The following is a 17,812-nucleotide window of genomic DNA, read 5'->3' as shown; positions in this document are numbered from 1 at the left end:
TTTACAAATTTCAAAGGTTTTTTTTTGTAAAATTTCAAATAAAAAATCTGCCGAATTAAATATTGCAGAAAATAAATGCAAATTGAAATTGAAATCAAACTCTTTTAAATAACGATGAAGGACTTCAGCATTTATGACAGCATCAGTATCCCATTCGTCTTCATCATTAATTATTTGATTAAATATTTCCATTAATTCTGTTTGATATTCTTATACCATATTTAAAATTTTGCTATTGTAGTTCCATCGTGTAGGGGCAGCAGTGGGAAATCGTTTTTTTATTTGACAATCGAGAAGGGAAATTCTTCTTGAAGACTTACAAAAAAAAGTTGAAAATGACAACATACGGCTGAAAAAACGTTTGCATCCGGATATATGTTTAACAGATTGCGACAAAACTAAATTAAATCTATGAGCGTAACAATGGACAAATAAAGAATTAGGACAAATATCTCGAATTTTTCGTTGCACTCCATTATGCTCCCCGGACATTACAGTCGCTCCATCATACGTTTGTGCAATTAATTTGTCCAAACAACCAAATTCTTCCAAGGTCTCACGTATGTGCTGAAAAAGAAAATTAGCTGTTCTATTGGGACTAACATCGACAAATCCAACTAATCTCTCCTGAATTTCATTGTTTTCATCTACATATCTAAAAATAGTAGATAGCTGAGCTTTGCGACTGATATCTGTAGATTCGTCCACAATTATGGAAACAAATTTTGATGCACGTATTTCAGTTTTAATCTCATCTAGCAAGACTTTTGATATTGCGGATACCAAGTCATTTTGTATATGGTTCGATAATCCAGTAAACACCGTAGAGTTATCTAAATGAGTTTTCAATTTTATGTCTGATTCACTCAACAGATACAGCAAGTCAATATAATTCCCTCTATTTTACGAATCCTGGTGTTCAAAATGTCCTCGTAAAGGTTGTTCTTGTTTTGCTAAAAAACAGATCGCGCTTATTAATTTCGACAAAATGTATCTATTTGCAGTAACTTCTTTGTTGTGCATTTCAATATTTGCTTTAAATTGAGCACTTAAAAAATTTTCTATACGAGGTCCCTTTCCAAATTTTTTAAATTGAGCAGCAGAACATATGTGAGCTTGAGAACATTCATGTCTCTTGCGCGATTTACTTAAATTGTTTAGGTCAGAAAATCTAAATTTACTCCAGACATTCACTTCTTGAGAAAATAAAATATATGGCCAACAGAATAATTTCGTTAAGTGAGCACATCCACAAATCCATGAAATTTTTTCGTATGTTTCTGTGTTAAAATACCTTTTAAATGTTTTTGTTTTAGACTGAATATTTAATATTGGTGTGGGTTTGGGGCTCTTAACAATAATCTCCTTTTCATTAAATGGGAGAGAAGCAAATCTTCTTTTCAGCACATTTTCAATTAAACAATTGCAATTATTATTGATCTCGACGACAAGTTATTTTCGATATCCATATTAAAGGCAATAATGAAAACTCGTAAGTAGTGGAACAGTAAACTAAAAATAAAGTAAGACGAAACTAATTTAAATGAAAACATAATTCAAAAGTAAAAAATAACCAACTTACAGTATAAATGATTAACTTCGTCTAAAGAAATGAATCGGCTAGCTTTTTGATAAATAACTTGGGGCGTAGCGTGCGGAAATATCGATCAACAGCGGCTTCCAAGTGAAACTCAATAGATAAGCAAACAGAGAAACCGAATCCACCGTAGAGGTTAAACAAGTGTCAACGCGTCCGCGCGAATAAGACAGCCTCATAGTGCGCATGCGCAAATGGGATCGGTCGCGACTCCGAATCCATGACGCGGGCGCAGTCAGCGTCTACACCCGTCACTCGCCACTCGTCTACGGCCGGCCGCCTATGCGAATCGTTAATAAAAATTATCAAAAGATCCTATATAATGCATCATGTAACAAAAAACACGTGATATGTGAAATATATATATATACTCATAAACTACATCATAATCACGTACATCACTAAGAATACATCGAAGCGAAATTCAAATATTTATTAAAAATACTCTTGGCTTTTTAAAGTTATAGGGGATGCGCCGCATCCACCGCATCCATGGACCGCACGCCACTGATATGTATGTATGTTGGCTGAAATGTGTTGCTGGCTATACGTTTTTTTATGTCTGTTCGTAGTTTGAAGGTTTAATTACGTTTTAAACTCAAGAAGGCATTATCGGAAATGTGTAAAATTTTTATGGGACCTTAGAAATATGCTGCTGTAACTCGAGATGTAATTTGAAAATGTTTTGTAATATTCTGAATCGATTAACGGCGGATGAAGTTCGTTTCAAATTCAAGATTGTACGAAATGCTTGCAAAAGTTTATGTTGTAATTTAAAGATAATTCATAATAGGCCACTCCTAGTGAATTTTCTTTTTGTTGTTTTGTTTTTGATTAAAGATTCAGTTTCATTTTCATTTCTATTCCTTTATCCTTCCAACCCGTACTCGCATTCTAAATATTAATTAGATATCAAAAATGGCAGAGATCAAAAGATTCTTTACATGTTTTGATAAGTCGTCTTACATAATAATAAATGCGTTTATTTAGAACGCGTATTTTCGCTCGGCGAATTCGCATACAAATCTTCGACGTAGTACGTAAACCGCAGTAACGGATTCCGTTACTCGTGTCGGGAATGTTAAAGAGGGAAAAAGGTTATACGTACGAGGTAACTATTTGTCCGGTTAATAGGAATCGCGTATGCAAATTGTCGGTGGTTTTTTTTTCTTTCGGTTTTAAGCCCAACAAGATATATATTCCTTGAGGGTCTTCGGTAGTATTTATTCACGGGGGCAGAGATGCCTAGGAGTGCCGCTCTTAATATTTGCATTTACTTAACGGCGAGGAACCTTGGGTGCTGTCAGACCGTCTTAAAACATTGTATGCGGGTGTGTATGTATGTATGTATGTTTGTCGGTGCTTTGTCGTAAATGTCGTATTAAATTGTGCGAAGGATTTTCATATAAGGCGAAATTGCCGTACTAACCGAAATACTCATGGGCTATGAAAAAAAGGTGAGGTAAGCAGGTGCAGTCGAGGGCTTTAGTTAAATGAATAACTTTGTGTTGAAGTGTGTAAGGCAGATCTTGAAAATTATATTACGCGATTTTTTGTATACATATGTTTGTTAGGGTGTAAATATGTATTTGTATGTATAATCAATGCTAAGTTATTGGGTAGGAAAGTTTTGTGGAAACTGTAGGTCTTTTCATATCTGTGTGATGATTTTCATTTTTTGTTTCGTTATAATGGTAAACGCTCGACAAACTGTTTATTATTTCATTTGTATTTTATAAATGTATGCATCTCTATTTTATATAATCATGGATTCTGAGGAAAAAAATATTTTTCGTCTATTTGAATACAAAATTTTCTAAAAAAATTGTACTTTTGCATATACATAGTGAGGCATATAAGTATTTTTCTAGCTAGTCATATTCAGTAGCAGATTCTCAAAATTAAATGAAATGTTTGTGGAATTTGATTCTATAATACATATTATATGCAGTCGTATGGAAAATTAAATATTTGAGTTAAGAGAGGTTTCAACAAAATTTGAAATCAAACAGAAAAGCTCACTATTTTTCTACAATTGTATTTATTTTCAATACTAATATTGTATTTGTACACAATGATAAATACCAGTTTTGATTGAATTGAATTCCTAAATCTGATTTCTTTACCTGAAGCAAAGATGTCCAACATAATCGACTCTTCAAATATGTGTGCTCTTCACAAGAAAATTCAGGTATAATGCTTGTATCAATGTGATGAAAATAAAAAAAATAATTAAATTGAATAAACCAGAAGTGGGATTTTTTTCTCTTGGGAAAGTCAAAAATGTTGTGACCACACTACTTAACGTTTCGAGATGAAAATTTATGTTTGTTTTCTTTATGTACTTACTTAAAGTTAATAAGTTTTTGGTTAGAATTTTTAAACAGGAAGTAGTATTTTTTTAAACAATATTTCATGATTTTATTTTGAACTTTATTTTGAATTTTAATATTTAAATAATGTTAGATAATAATTTTTTTTTAACAAAATCCAACAACCGGAAGTAGAACTTTTGTCTTGTGTGAGTTTCCCTTCATTAGTGCTCAAACTTGTATCGAAAATATTCTCATAGCCGGTATGCATGAATGCGTGTCATTGGCGAATTTTGTTTTTCATACTTTTTATATTCCTCAAATACAAGGATTAAGTCGTGGGTAGGTCACATGCGAATTTTTTACTAACAAAGCTTTATTTTTTGACTCACGTACTTAGATACGTACATAAATACAAATATGAAACTTTGGTAATTTCACTTGTAAAGTACGATAATAATGTTATATAATCGATAATATAAAATGTTTAACTATTATAATGGTTTTTAAGTTAATTTTTAATATTGAATCAAATTTAAGGACTTTGCCTTATCGCAAAACGATTTCAATATTGAACGATATGTATGGGCGATGTAGTTTAATAGTATTAAATTTTCAATGAAATATGATTTGATTTCGAAATGGGAAGTTTATATATGCATTTTACGGCAAAGACTTTCGTTTCACTTCGTAAGTATTTTCCGTAGCACCACCGTAAACTTTCTTTCCACAGTTGAAAAATATAAACGTGCAGAATTTGATCTGGACGTGGCGTGGCGGAGTGGGGTTTTCCACTCTTGGCGTGTCGGCAGTGTCGGCAGGAGAGTGAGAGAGATTACGTCTCGAGTTTCCCGGGAAACGAGCGAACTTAAGCGTTAAGATTTTCAGTATTTAGTGTCAAGCGTGAAAAGAAAATGCGAGGCTCTTCAGCACGCGCTCCACTACACTGCCAAACTAGGCCGGATCTCTAGATTCCACTATGCGACGTCATACCCACTCTATTATGCCACGAGTATGTGAAGTGGAATCAATTTCAACTTTGATGAAGTGTCTACTTTATATTCACTACTTGCTTCTAATGAAAACGAAAGACTTTTGATGATACCTGTGCCAGGGAAGTTATTAGGAAGGTTTCAACCGAAATTTTCCAACCGTCATCGTATTTTTCGCAAACCTTTTGAGGTGTCTATATAAAATTTTAACCTATACGAATGTATTTGGATATATCAATTTTGTCGTAGTGACATAAAAATTTATTTAAAATTTTAAAATGCTTAATTTTATTAAGTTGAGTGGTTTAATTGTAAAAACCATTGATTGATGTTTTAATTTTTTTTACTGATGAAAAGGACGATAAAAAAATAAAAACTATATTTTATGAATTTTGATTTGGATTTTATTTTTGATTTAATTCCTTTCACGGTTTTGCAAAAATTAGATTATATAAATTTACATATAATGTAAACATACTTACATATCTTCAGACGGAAAGAATGTTCGTTGGTTTGTTTGTTTCATATGCAGTTCTATACAAAATTATGCAAAGTTGTCTTTTATGAAGTATTACTGGTTATGTGGCATTTTAAAACATAACCATTGTCTTTGGATTTCATCCCCTTGAGAATCATTTCATCTATGTACTATATTTATACCAGCATATTTATAAATAGAAATTTTACTACTGAAATACATACATTTTCAAAGTTTATTTACTGGATATTAAAAAAAAGTACAATTATAATTAGTAATCTTATAAAAATAGCACAGTAAGGAGATAAAATCAATCCCACAGAGGACTTTATAAAATATTTGTATATTATGTAATTAAAATCTTTAATATATATATAATTTAGTTTTAAGATGTGAGTTTTAATTTATTTTTAAATTGTTTATGTATGTATAGTAATTAAAAATAATAATAATTATTAGTAGTCTTATAAAAAAAAAACACAGAAAGGAGATAAAACGAATTTCACAGAGGACTTAAATACACACTTAAAAATATTTGTATTTTACATATATGTATATGTATGTATAATTTAGTTAATAAAGTTCTTTAATATATAATATAATTAAGTTTTAAGAGTGTGAGTTTTAATTTAATTTTGAATTGTTAATGAATGTATGTATATAAGTTTATTTAGATATGTCAATTGATAAGTTATTAATATAGGCAAATTAGTTGGAAAATTAATCCTTGAACTTACAAGGACTTTGTTTTTGCCCGGTCGAGCGCAAACGCGCATCTACCACTGTCTGAATGTACTGCGGCTTGTTTTCGCTTTAGGCAAAGGACAAAATAATTTGTTTGCGGTGATGAATGTTATCGAATCGTTGACAATTTCCGCACCCAGATGATTATTTACTGTGTAAACAAAGGGGAGGGCAAGTTGTCCGTGCAAGAAGTGGGTCGCACAGCTAAGTGATGGAAGCTACTTGACGAAGTGTTGACCATAAATATCAGAAGGAAACTGTGCGCTCACTTACCACCGGCTGCAGTAATTTATGTATCTCACTTTCTTGTTGTGACAGCGACCGATGATAAATGGCGGAAAACCGACGAACATTGTTTACGGACAGCGGTCATATAATTGTCAACAATTTCGAATGAGTACTCAAGTACATGTACATATATGTAAGTACGATAGGAAAAATAACAGCTCGCGTCTAAAGATCGATCGACGTCAATCACTGAGTGCTTTAATAGAAAAATTCTCAATGAGGGGAAAAAGCCTCAAATAACGGGAATGCCTTCGTCGACTTGAGTGATTGCAATAAATAAAAGAGTGCCTTTTTTCGCCCGATCGGTAATAAAACAGATCGTGCCATTAAGACGCGAATTACGAACGTCCAATAAACTGGTTCGGTGTCCTTACAATATAAATAAGCCCTGCAAGATAAAGAAAGTATTAAATGCAGCAAAGTATACTTCGTGACTCTTTTCCGAATGAAAATTCTCATTATCATGCAGTTTCGTTAAATATATGTATGTATATGTGTGTATGTTACTGTCGTATCGACAAATATAGCGATTAACCCAGTTTCTTCAAAATGACATACGGTTACATTACAATAAGATTGGGAAACTTTACGTACTGTTCGAGTATAAATTAACGCTCTAATACAGCTGTTTCTCAAACTGAGTGTTAATATATCGTCGTATAATACTTCTATTTAATGCTTTTGCCGAAAAAGTTACATAAATGCTATTTTTATTATGATGTATGAATGAAGGATAAAATATGTCCCCACTCATCAACGATTTCCAAATAAGTAAATTTTGTATTATATGAAGGTACCTATAAATGAAACCAGATATACTTATAAAGCAACATATAATGTGTCAAACTTTTGAAAAAAATATATAATGAAAACATCTGTTTTCTTTTTGCGCCTAATAAATTTCAAATCTATTGAACATTAATTTATTGATCAATATTTTCATCACACACTATAAGATAATAAATCAAAATTAGTTTTTAATAAATTTTTATTAAAAATCACAATCTTTTCTGACATTGTTGAACATTTCATTGATTTCAGTTTATTTTTTTATTTGGGTCAATTTTAAGACCAGAGTAAACTTTATTTCCGTAGTAATTTTATACAGATTAGACAGCAGATATTATAGCTGAAGTGCCGAGTCGACAATATTTAATGAAATTTTTAAAAAATGGTCCAATTGTGTGCCCCAAAAAGGATCGTCGGGCGAAAGTCAAGTGCTTCCAGCAGAAACTCTGAGTCGTTCCAGTTTTATGGGAAAAACCCGATTGATTTTCGGTACAAATCCGTTTCGTACGATACGGAATATGATAAAGACAATCTATTTTGCGTGGGGTGGAAGAGTTTCACAGGCGATGGCTGTACCAGAGACGGCTAGAAAACTCATATATGTATATCTGTGTGTATATACATATGTATGTTTATAGGGGAAATATTGTTGGGCCGGTCGTGCACGAGATGTGGCTCGTATCGTAGACGGATACAAGTAGTCGTAGACGTGGCCGTAGAGCACCGTAGGCGTGTTGCGACTTACGTATTCCACATATGCATCTGTCTATCGCCTCATGCATATTCAATTCGTATGGATGAGGCAGTATTTTGAACTCACTTTATTTTCCAGTCCACTCTTGCAGACGCATGATCTGATATTGGCGTAAAAAAGTAGTCGTCATTTATGCATACGAAGTCGATACATTTCGAACGGTCGAAAACGTCGTTTGAAATACGCAGAAGTCGATTTGGTGGAGTATTTCCGCGGTTTGAATGCAAATTAGCGAGTGCTTTTAAGTATGTAGTTACATATGTACATATATAGTACAGGATGGGATGAAAATATTTTTTTGATTTTAGCCTCGATACTTTTTACTAGCCTATTCTATTTTGATTTTAAATTCTTATATGAATTTATTTTAATATGTTTTAGGATGTATTCAATCAAACGATTTTTTAATTAATTTAATAATTAATGAGTACGTTTTCCAGTAGGTATAAATTCTGAAAATTAACACTAAATATCAAAAGCTATTTTATATTGCCAAAATTTCTTTTTTTTTTAGATAGTTAAAAAAACACATGGACATCTATTAATATGTACATATGTATATGTATATATGTATATGTATATATGTATATATTTTAAGATACGATTTAAATTTAAAAGTAGAGAACATTTCTGGATAAACTATTTGAAGGAACTTTGATGGGGACTTTGGGGAATATTTGATGGTCTTTTTCAGAATCTGAGTATTCTCTGGAATACATGTTAGATGTATTTTTTTTTCAAAAAGCAATACTGATGCTATTGCGATATCCAAGTATGCATATTAAAGTATTTTTAGTTCGATTTCAAACGAAAAAGCTGAAAATTATAAAATCAGAAAGATATTTTTGAACCATTCTAAACATGTTAAGCAATTTTCTTTAAAAAAAATTGCCATATAATTTATTCCGCATCACTACTAGGTCGCAAAAGAATAGCCATAAGCACATATATGTTTCCATAAAACGTCGACAAAGACATTTATTGTGTATACACCGCTTTCTCTTTCTCTTTCTATATGCAAGCAAGTAGACATTGCTATAAATTGGCACAAAAAGCGTAAATAATGTAAACACACATTGTAATAATGAATGCGTATACAAATTCAAGACGTAAAAGGAAATTGTGCAAGTAAGAGTTTAATTCAAATCTTTATCATGTAAACACGAGTGTATAACATGATGACAGGCAGGCTTTCACGCTCGTTAAAATCAAATTACAATGAAATTTCTACATATCATATGAAGTCGCCGTGTCGTTGAAAGATTCGATCATGATTTTCGATTTTTTTTGTTATCTGATTATTATATCCTGGAATGTTTCGAAAACGTCAATATGCATTTTCGTCTACATAGGATTGCGATTCGTTTCTGTGCGAAATTTTCGCAACGCTCGATCGGTCTCGCGCACCACAGTTTTGAAATCGTCGGGTGGCACAAAGCGCAATTGCAGCAGTTATGGCGACAGAATGCGGAAGTGCATCTGTTATCCGCAACGCCTGTTTTATTTTAACGTTCGTATTGCGATATAATATTGTATATTTCGCGCAGAGCAGCGCCATCATAAAAATCGGCGTTTCAAACGCTAGAACGCGAGCATTAAAGTAATAAATGTGTACGAGAACAAAAAAATAATAAAAATAAAGTACCAATCATCGGGTTTGTCTCGATTATTTTCACTTTCTCGTCAGTGAAAGGATTTTTGTAAATGGCGTGTGTACCAAATGCGCTGATTTGTGACCGGATAAGTACGTATTTAATATTTGGTCGGGGAGTAATTTGATAAATTATAGTGAAAATTAGATTTTTTTATTGAAGGTTGTTATTTAGGTGTATTTTTCTGTTAAGGCCGTTAAGATTTATTCTATTTTTTTAAGGTCTTATTTATGTATGTATTTCAATAGTAAAATTGTTAATGTTATTTAGCATACAAATCGAACGTCTACTATTGGAATGTAACGATTCAATGTGATTTAGTCGAGTTGTTTCTATTATAAGTGAACATTTCCTGTTAAATGTTCCACTGTGTTTCTTCCTACATGTTTAATTTCCTCTTCAGTAATGTATAAAAATCATTATGCTGCTAATTTCATTAAAATTTTATTGCAAAATATTTACTGTATTGAATACTATACATATGTTTGTATACATATGCACGTAATTACGACTAAAAATATTTATACTACGTAATTAGTCTTGTTTATATTTTAGTCTTAAATACCTTTCATACCAGAGACAGGTTGAAATAAATCACGATTAATACTTAATTGGTTTTAGTTTGATACTAAGGTGTGCCAAATTGTATACCTATGATTCAGCAATTTTAAAAATTCAACAATAAAATCAGAAAATATATAATTTTGTTAAAATGTTAGGTTAAGTTCATTTATTCGATCTTTAATTTATGATTAACCCTTTGAATGCTGACCAACGCCGATAGGCGTTGTATTTTGAGCATGTACAAAGTAAAAAAGAATACTACCCGCTAAGCCATTCCAGGTAGCATTGAAAAGAAATGCATCGAACATGGGTCGTGTAATCCGCATCGTTCATTTGTCAACGTTTATAGAGACTGGTTTACGCCTGAATTTCTGAATTTATAACCATAGCAAAATTACCCGATGCAAATTGTTAACTGCCGAGTATTTTAGATTGTGAACATTACTTTTTAACAACAATGAAGAAGATGAAACTGGTTTTGGTAAAATACATTCATTAATAATCTTATTTTGTTTATTTTATATTGTTGCAAGATATATTAGAGAGTCTAAGCTCACCTTTACAAAACTCGAAATCCTCGGTGGTAGTTGTCTAGGGTGGTGATCTAGGGTTAGTTTGGATTAGCTACAATTTTTATATCTGCTTTCTATTGGATTTATAAATAATTCTAGTTGGAAATAATGGCGAAATTTTCAACGTGGCGGCCTTTCAACAGAAAAGACGTCAACACTCAAAGGGTTAAATCATATATTGTATTTTTACGTTGTACGAGAAGTCAGTTCCTAGTTTTTACTATTGATTAATCTTCTTCTGTCTTGGATTATTTACGGACTCTTGGAATTATATTATGATTTTTTTTATCCAATTAAAGTTTAAAATTAAATATGCTAATTTAAAAAAAAATCTAGTATAATGAACGTCACTTTGTTTGCGTCTTTCTCGAATTTCATACGGATCGAATTTTCCATTTTCTCGCAGTCGTGTCTCCAAAATAGGATTTCTATCACGACGAGCTCTATAACGACATCTCGTATTAACAACGTCGGCGATGTTCAGTGGATTGATCGATTTTGCAAAAATGAAAATTGCGATTTTGTATTTTGATGGCTGTACGTCAGCGTCATCGACAGCGACGCGACGCGATGGCGGACATTTCGTCGGCTAAACGGTTTCCATTATCGATCTGGCAGCCCACCTCGAATCGAAAGATATTTTATTGAAAAATAACCTCTCAGCTTGATGTATCACCGGAAGCGGACGCGGACATCCACAGGATTTGTTACATTTTCAAGTGAGGCATTTGCGCCGAGTGAGACTCCCCGCGAGTGGGCCATACGTTTTACTAAACTACATACATATTTCGTATAAGAATATTTTTATACACATACATATGTGTATCAGTCGGTGGAATACAAAAAAACAACGAAATAATTCAAACGGAAGTGTCACAGTTGGCCGTATTTTATCCGTTGTTTGTGTGTATATGAAATTGATAGAATAATCTATTTATTTACGTACACTAAATGTGCTTTTGTAGGGTCGTCAAATTGATGCGAAATTTTCGATTTTATTACTGAAAATATAATCAATCCAATTTGTAATTATGATCTATTTAAAAAAGGATATTATACAGAGGTGTGACAAAATGGAGAGACCATAGTATTTTTTTCAAAAATTTCATAATTTTAGCAATAAAACAAATGGAAATTGAAATGAAATCACATATTTATGGTATAAAAACAATTAAAATATTTATAAGAAAAAAACTTACAGAAAAAACTTAATATATAGTAACTTCACCCATTTGTCATATATCAGCCGTAATCCTGCTAGGCATACTTTCAATACAGGCATCTATCATTTCAATAATTATTTATCCATGCATTGTTTATATATGTTTTCAATTAATTTAAATTAGTATTAGAGTTGCTATAAACAATTGATTTTAGAAGCCCTCAGCAAAAAAACTAAAAACACGTGAAAAATTGTAATATTATGTATATAAAATAATAACGAACAAATGATTATCAATGAAATAATGTCTTTTGTGAAATAAAACATGATTTTTTACCCGAAACGAATTGACACCGCAAAAGTCGAGAAACTGCTAATTGATCGACTTTGACCCTTCGACCTATTTATTTTCTTTTTGACTTGGGTCACTACCTGAATACTAACTTGTATATGTACATATTTAATTTAAATTTCAGAAACTTTATTCATATTTGCATTTAGTAGCTGGTTTTACTATTTGACCTTAGTGGTCTATCCATTTTGTCACATCTTTGTACGTTTTAAAAGGGTTCAAAAAATAATTTAAAAAATGCCTTCAAAACTTAAATCATTTATATAAAATATGAGATTCAAAAGAATGGTTTACTAAACATTGGAGATGAGAAGAATGAGAGGCAATCTAATTGGAGTTTACAAACTAATAAACTACCATTCAGTTGTCCTATGGTTTACCTCCTTACGTTTAACAAAATCACTTATCGAGGGTCATACATATTTTCAGAGTCCAAAAAGATATTCCTTACCAAAAAAATCAGGGAAAATGGATTATCTAAAAAGAAGGTTTTTCAAATAAAGTAGCTAAATCTGGAAATAATCAACCAAATTAATGATATAGTAACTTTTAGTAAACTGAGCCTTTTAAAGATAAACTTGATGATTTCCTAAAAAATAATGGGTTTTCTAGTTCTTTTTTGGTTTTATTCTTGTTGTATTTTTTTCTCTTGATTTTATTTCTTTAAGTTGTAGTTTTATTTTGATTTTGGCTATGTTTTTATTTTATAGTTTTGTGCTATTGTAATAGACAAACACTTTGGGTTCATCAAAGATGCCGTCTCTTCCTAAGTATTGTTAAATAAATAAATATTTACTGTACCGAATACTATATACTGATTGGCGAGCGATTTTTACACTGTGCTGGTTATTTATAATATTTTTAATTTATTCTTGTTCTCTTTTTGATTAAAATAATAACATGGACTCCTTTAATATCATAGTCATTATCTTTTTACAACTCAGTTATATAATGTGTAATTAAATATGAATGGCAACAAAATAATCTCAACATATAGCATAGGCAAGGTCATTAGAAAAGAACAAAATTTTGGATAAGTATAATTATTTTTTTTATTTTTGTACAATTAGCATTTTATTATGCGATAAAAGCGGCGTATTGTTTAAATTAATTATTTAGAAAAATGCATATGAAGTTTTTATCTAAGCTCTTTTACAGCGCAATTCGCACATTCTTCCTAGAAAAAAAAAACATGAAATTTTCTGTGCTTGAATATATTACCTTATATTACACTATTTTGTAATTTGGTTGTATAATATAATATTTAAACGCTCTTAAATGCAAGGTTAAATGTTCACCAAACCACTTCATGTTGCTTATAATTAAAGTCTATAAATAAAACGCGTAATATGGAATCATTCGTCATATGTAGATAGAATCGTTCTCGGCAACTTTTTTCCGAATATGCTCTTCAATCGAGATCTCATTCGCATGTATTGAATGCAATTCGATATCGTTAAAAAGGCTCGGTACGCGTCGATCTCTCTGAAATGTTTGATCAAATCGACATCGATACATTGTAAATACGTTCTCACGCAAAAATGAAATTGTGTGAATTTGTTAAGTGCGTTTCTTTTTCTTTTTTCATTCATTTTTTTTTGTTGTTCGTAGAAACATTTTTGTTATTTATGCGCATACAAAGAATCGGTACGTGCCTATGCTAGTGGTATACCAGACTTTCGCGCATTTCTTGCCATTCTTTCATTATTACCGACAATAATGCAAGAAGTGTTACACCAATATATGTACATACATATATATGTATGGAGATATGTACGGTTTGAATGTGTCATTGTCTCGTGTATAGAGAGAGGTATTCTCTCGTAATCTGAAATTTTGGCGTGCCCTTCATTGACATTCTGTCGGGCGACACTGGGTCACTTGTGCACATCGGAGGCCCTTTTCGCTCATGTGTCATTCATGGGCTCATGTCGAAAGTACGCCATGGGACAGATACGCCCTAACTTATTTAATTCGCCACGTCCTAGAGTGACCTACGAGAAGGCTTCGGTCCCGTGAACCGTTTTGAATGATGCATTATGGCCGACACGGGACGTATACATTTTCATTTGCCCGAAATCCTTAATTTGGGTGTGTGTGTGTGTTGAGACTGTTTCAGTCAATATTGATTAGAATTGGGTCAAATTTTATGCAAATTGGTTATAAAACTGATACTGAAGATGTTTTCATAATACATATATGTACATACAATAGGCATTGTATGTACCTATACATATGTATATGAAGCGTCTATGTACCTTAAATGAACGTTATCTGTACCTTGCATATTTGATGGAAGGGTGGATATTTATTTTATATATTTATGTATGTATACTACAAATTACTAAATATTATTATATTTTAATAAGCATTAATGGTTATGTATAAAAATTATTTTTGTTAAATTCAATGAATCCAAATATGTATTGGAAAATTTGTATTTTCTACGAAATTTGCCTCAAATGACCCTGCCTATATTTTAAAGGTTGTATTTTTTTATACAGAAATATTATAATGAATAAATTAAAACAAATAAAGGCTGTTAACTTTTTTCGTAATAATAAATGCAATGCTATTTGTTAGTATGTATATAATTAATTATTAATATTAAAATTAAATTTTAAAAATGTAACGAAAAAAAGTCGTATGATTTTAGCTGGTTCAACAAATGCTACATATCTTAGAAAGCCTTTATTTAAATATATGGGATACCATTTTAAATATTTTTATATTGATAGTTAATTGATTAATTGGTTTAAAAATTATATCTCAATATTGTCTAATGATATGCCTTTTTTCAGATTGCGATAATGATTCTGGTAAATCTGAAAAAAGCGCATATCATTAAATAGTATTCAGTGACTATAAATAAGATTTAAATCATATTTATAGTCATACACCATAATGATTAAAAATTATGTTATTTTAAAGAAAATTGAGTGAATTTCATCGGTTTATTTTGCTGGCTGGATGTATGAGAAAAAAAAGTATGCAAGAAACCAAACAACTGTTACCGTTTTCCTTTTGTACATTGTCTATAACTCATTAAAGACAATTTGTATGACACAGTGATGGTTTTTAGAGCAAAAATAAAATTACAACGAATTATTTGTTAGATATGAAATTTCCGGATGTATTATTTGCGTTTTACCCACATTTTTTTCCGCAAAACGTAAGCAATTCTCGTAAGAAATTTGATAAATCGTTTTACGCACCAGTGCGTGCACAAATGCTCGAGCGGTTTATTTAAACACTCCTTTTTATTTTATAACCGCGGTAATACGCGATGCATTATTTATGCACGATTTGCATTGGATTATGTAATTCGAAATGGTGTTTATTTTTATTTATATTTGTGTATTGGTTGTTTCAGATGGGAGCACGCATCGAAGCCGTGCGACAGAAACCACTGTGAGCGATCGATTGCCGACCTACGAAATTTGAAATTATTCCATGTGTAAATTCGACGATTCCGTATCGTATTTAGAATAGTGAGTGAGTGTCGAGAATCACGGCGAATTTAAAGTTTGAGACGTATCCCGAGACGACAGACGCAGCCATGGAGACCGAAGAGTTGACGAAACTCGTCGACGGGATATATAAGGTAAATATTTGTTCGAATTGTTTTCTAATTACGCGCCTACGTAAGTTGGCTTCCATGTGAAGTTATGATTGAAGAACAATCGCTGTGCCGTTTTTGTATTTTCCCGAATGAGATTATTGCGACACGTAAACACTCGCCTTATAAATACAAGGAAGTTTACCTTCGCGTGCCATTGTTTTTTCTAGATTTTTTTGTTTTTGTTTATAAGGTATCGTCATATAGCATCTTAGGTCTATTTTATAATAATAATAATAATATATATAAAAACGGACCGATTTGTGTACGTGTATGTGGGTATGTATGTGACAGACGCGTGGAGACACAGCCAATCAGAGTCACAGAGGCGCACAGCCAATCAGACTCAAGTGGTCGAGGAGACGCGGGGGAGCAGGAAAGTGGGGAGGGGGGAGTGACGTCAGCGACGGGAGCGTACACACATACACACATCCACGAAGGCACACACACATTCATTCTTCATTTCGTACGGGTGAACGGTTTGGATCGGTGAGCATGTAATGCGCGCACTCAACTTTTTGCGATTTATTAGTGCGCGTACGTGCGCCTATAAATTACTATATATAACATACAACTTTATTTTAATTCGTCTATCAATTACTTTCTGAAATCATCCGTTGATATCAACGGGCACAATACTAGTATATATACATAGTAACTGATCCAGTGAACATTATCTATTTTACACATTTTTCGTGGTTACTATTTTTGTAGAATTCAATTCGGATAGGACGCGTGGCAGGGGTGAGGGAATGAGATTTCAGCTTCAGTATGAGTCATTTTTTTATTGCGGATGTATTTTCTTGAATAATTTTTTTTGTATGATACGAACTGGTGAGTGGAACGGCTATATATGTACCTATACAATGTACAGCAAGCTAATCTAGTGGTACGCCAAAGAAAGGGCCTTGAGCCCCCTTAAAAAAAAGAAAATAGTTACAATAAATCACGATTGAAATAGTCCAAGACTCTCTTAATGAGAAAATACATCTGAATTTTATTTTAAAATTAGTGTTTATTTTTGAATCGTTTGAATTTTTGATTTTGAATCGAGTTCGTTTGATTTTGAATCGAGTTCATTCGTTTGAATCTGGTGAGTTTTAGCCGGAAGTACATACATATATGTATGTAGATTGTTGATTGCGCTATTGATAACCACCGAGGTGTTCCCGGGTTCAAGCCTCGGGTTGACCTTAATTGAAAATAATTTAATGGTATTTCTGTAGTGCTGTATTTCTAATCAGTATTTCTGTAGTATTCTGTAGTATTGCTGCTGGTCAGACTTGGATATTTGTAACTCAAAGTTGATCGCTTCCTATTAGAGTTTGCCAATTTATCTTATTATATTGTTGAAATGGTTCCTCATGAAATTGACAAAAACCATCCTACCTAATATTTGTCACCACTATTTGAACATGATTTCAAATTTGCAATTTTTTTAATTTATATGTGAGTGGTTATATTTGAAAATGGCGGAAGTCCAATTTTCAGTTCCAAAAACACTATTACTGTTTGACTTAATTCACAAATTTTTATCACTTATTTGAGTTCGATATGTTCAGAATATTCGAAAAGGATAACAAACAAACGTATTACAGGCCACCATTATTTTTAAATATTGTTATGCATTTTATTTAATGTTTTGCGAGATATTCCTCGAAATGAAGAAAAATAGACTTATGCCACTTTAAATTATAACGACTCATATGTAAAAGTTTAATACTATAGGTGCTAACCCGTAATGGAATAGTGGGAAATTATAGTTTTTTTTAATATAAATTAGAATATAATACAAAGAAAAAGCTCAAAATATTTATATTTCTTATCAAATTGCTATAATATATTTTACAAGTTGTATAAAAATTCTTCCAAATCAGCGATACTAAGTAAATTGTGTGTTTATAGTATCTGAAGGGTATTTATTTATTTTTTATTTT

The 17,812-nt window shown here is 31.8% G+C and overlaps 1 protein-coding gene across 1 annotated transcript in view; it reads left to right on the top strand.

Moving 5' to 3' along the window:
- Nucleotides 1-17,812, top strand: part of IRSp53 (Insulin receptor substrate 53 kDa) — a 312,712-nt gene that overhangs the window by 91,293 nt on the left and 203,607 nt on the right. The window contains exon 3 of the mRNA XM_077434203.1: nucleotides 15,630-15,860. Coding sequence (XP_077290329.1) covers nucleotides 15,816-15,860 — 45 coding nt within the window. The 5' untranslated portion in view covers nucleotides 15,630-15,815. The remainder of the gene's footprint in view (nucleotides 1-15,629; nucleotides 15,861-17,812) is intronic.

Source organism: Arctopsyche grandis, chromosome 7 (assembly GCF_051622035.1).
Source record: "Arctopsyche grandis isolate Sample6627 chromosome 7, ASM5162203v2, whole genome shotgun sequence".
Classification (NCBI taxonomy): Eukaryota; Metazoa; Arthropoda; class Insecta; order Trichoptera; family Hydropsychidae; genus Arctopsyche; species Arctopsyche grandis.
This window is presented reverse-complemented; position numbering and strand designations above follow the sequence as displayed.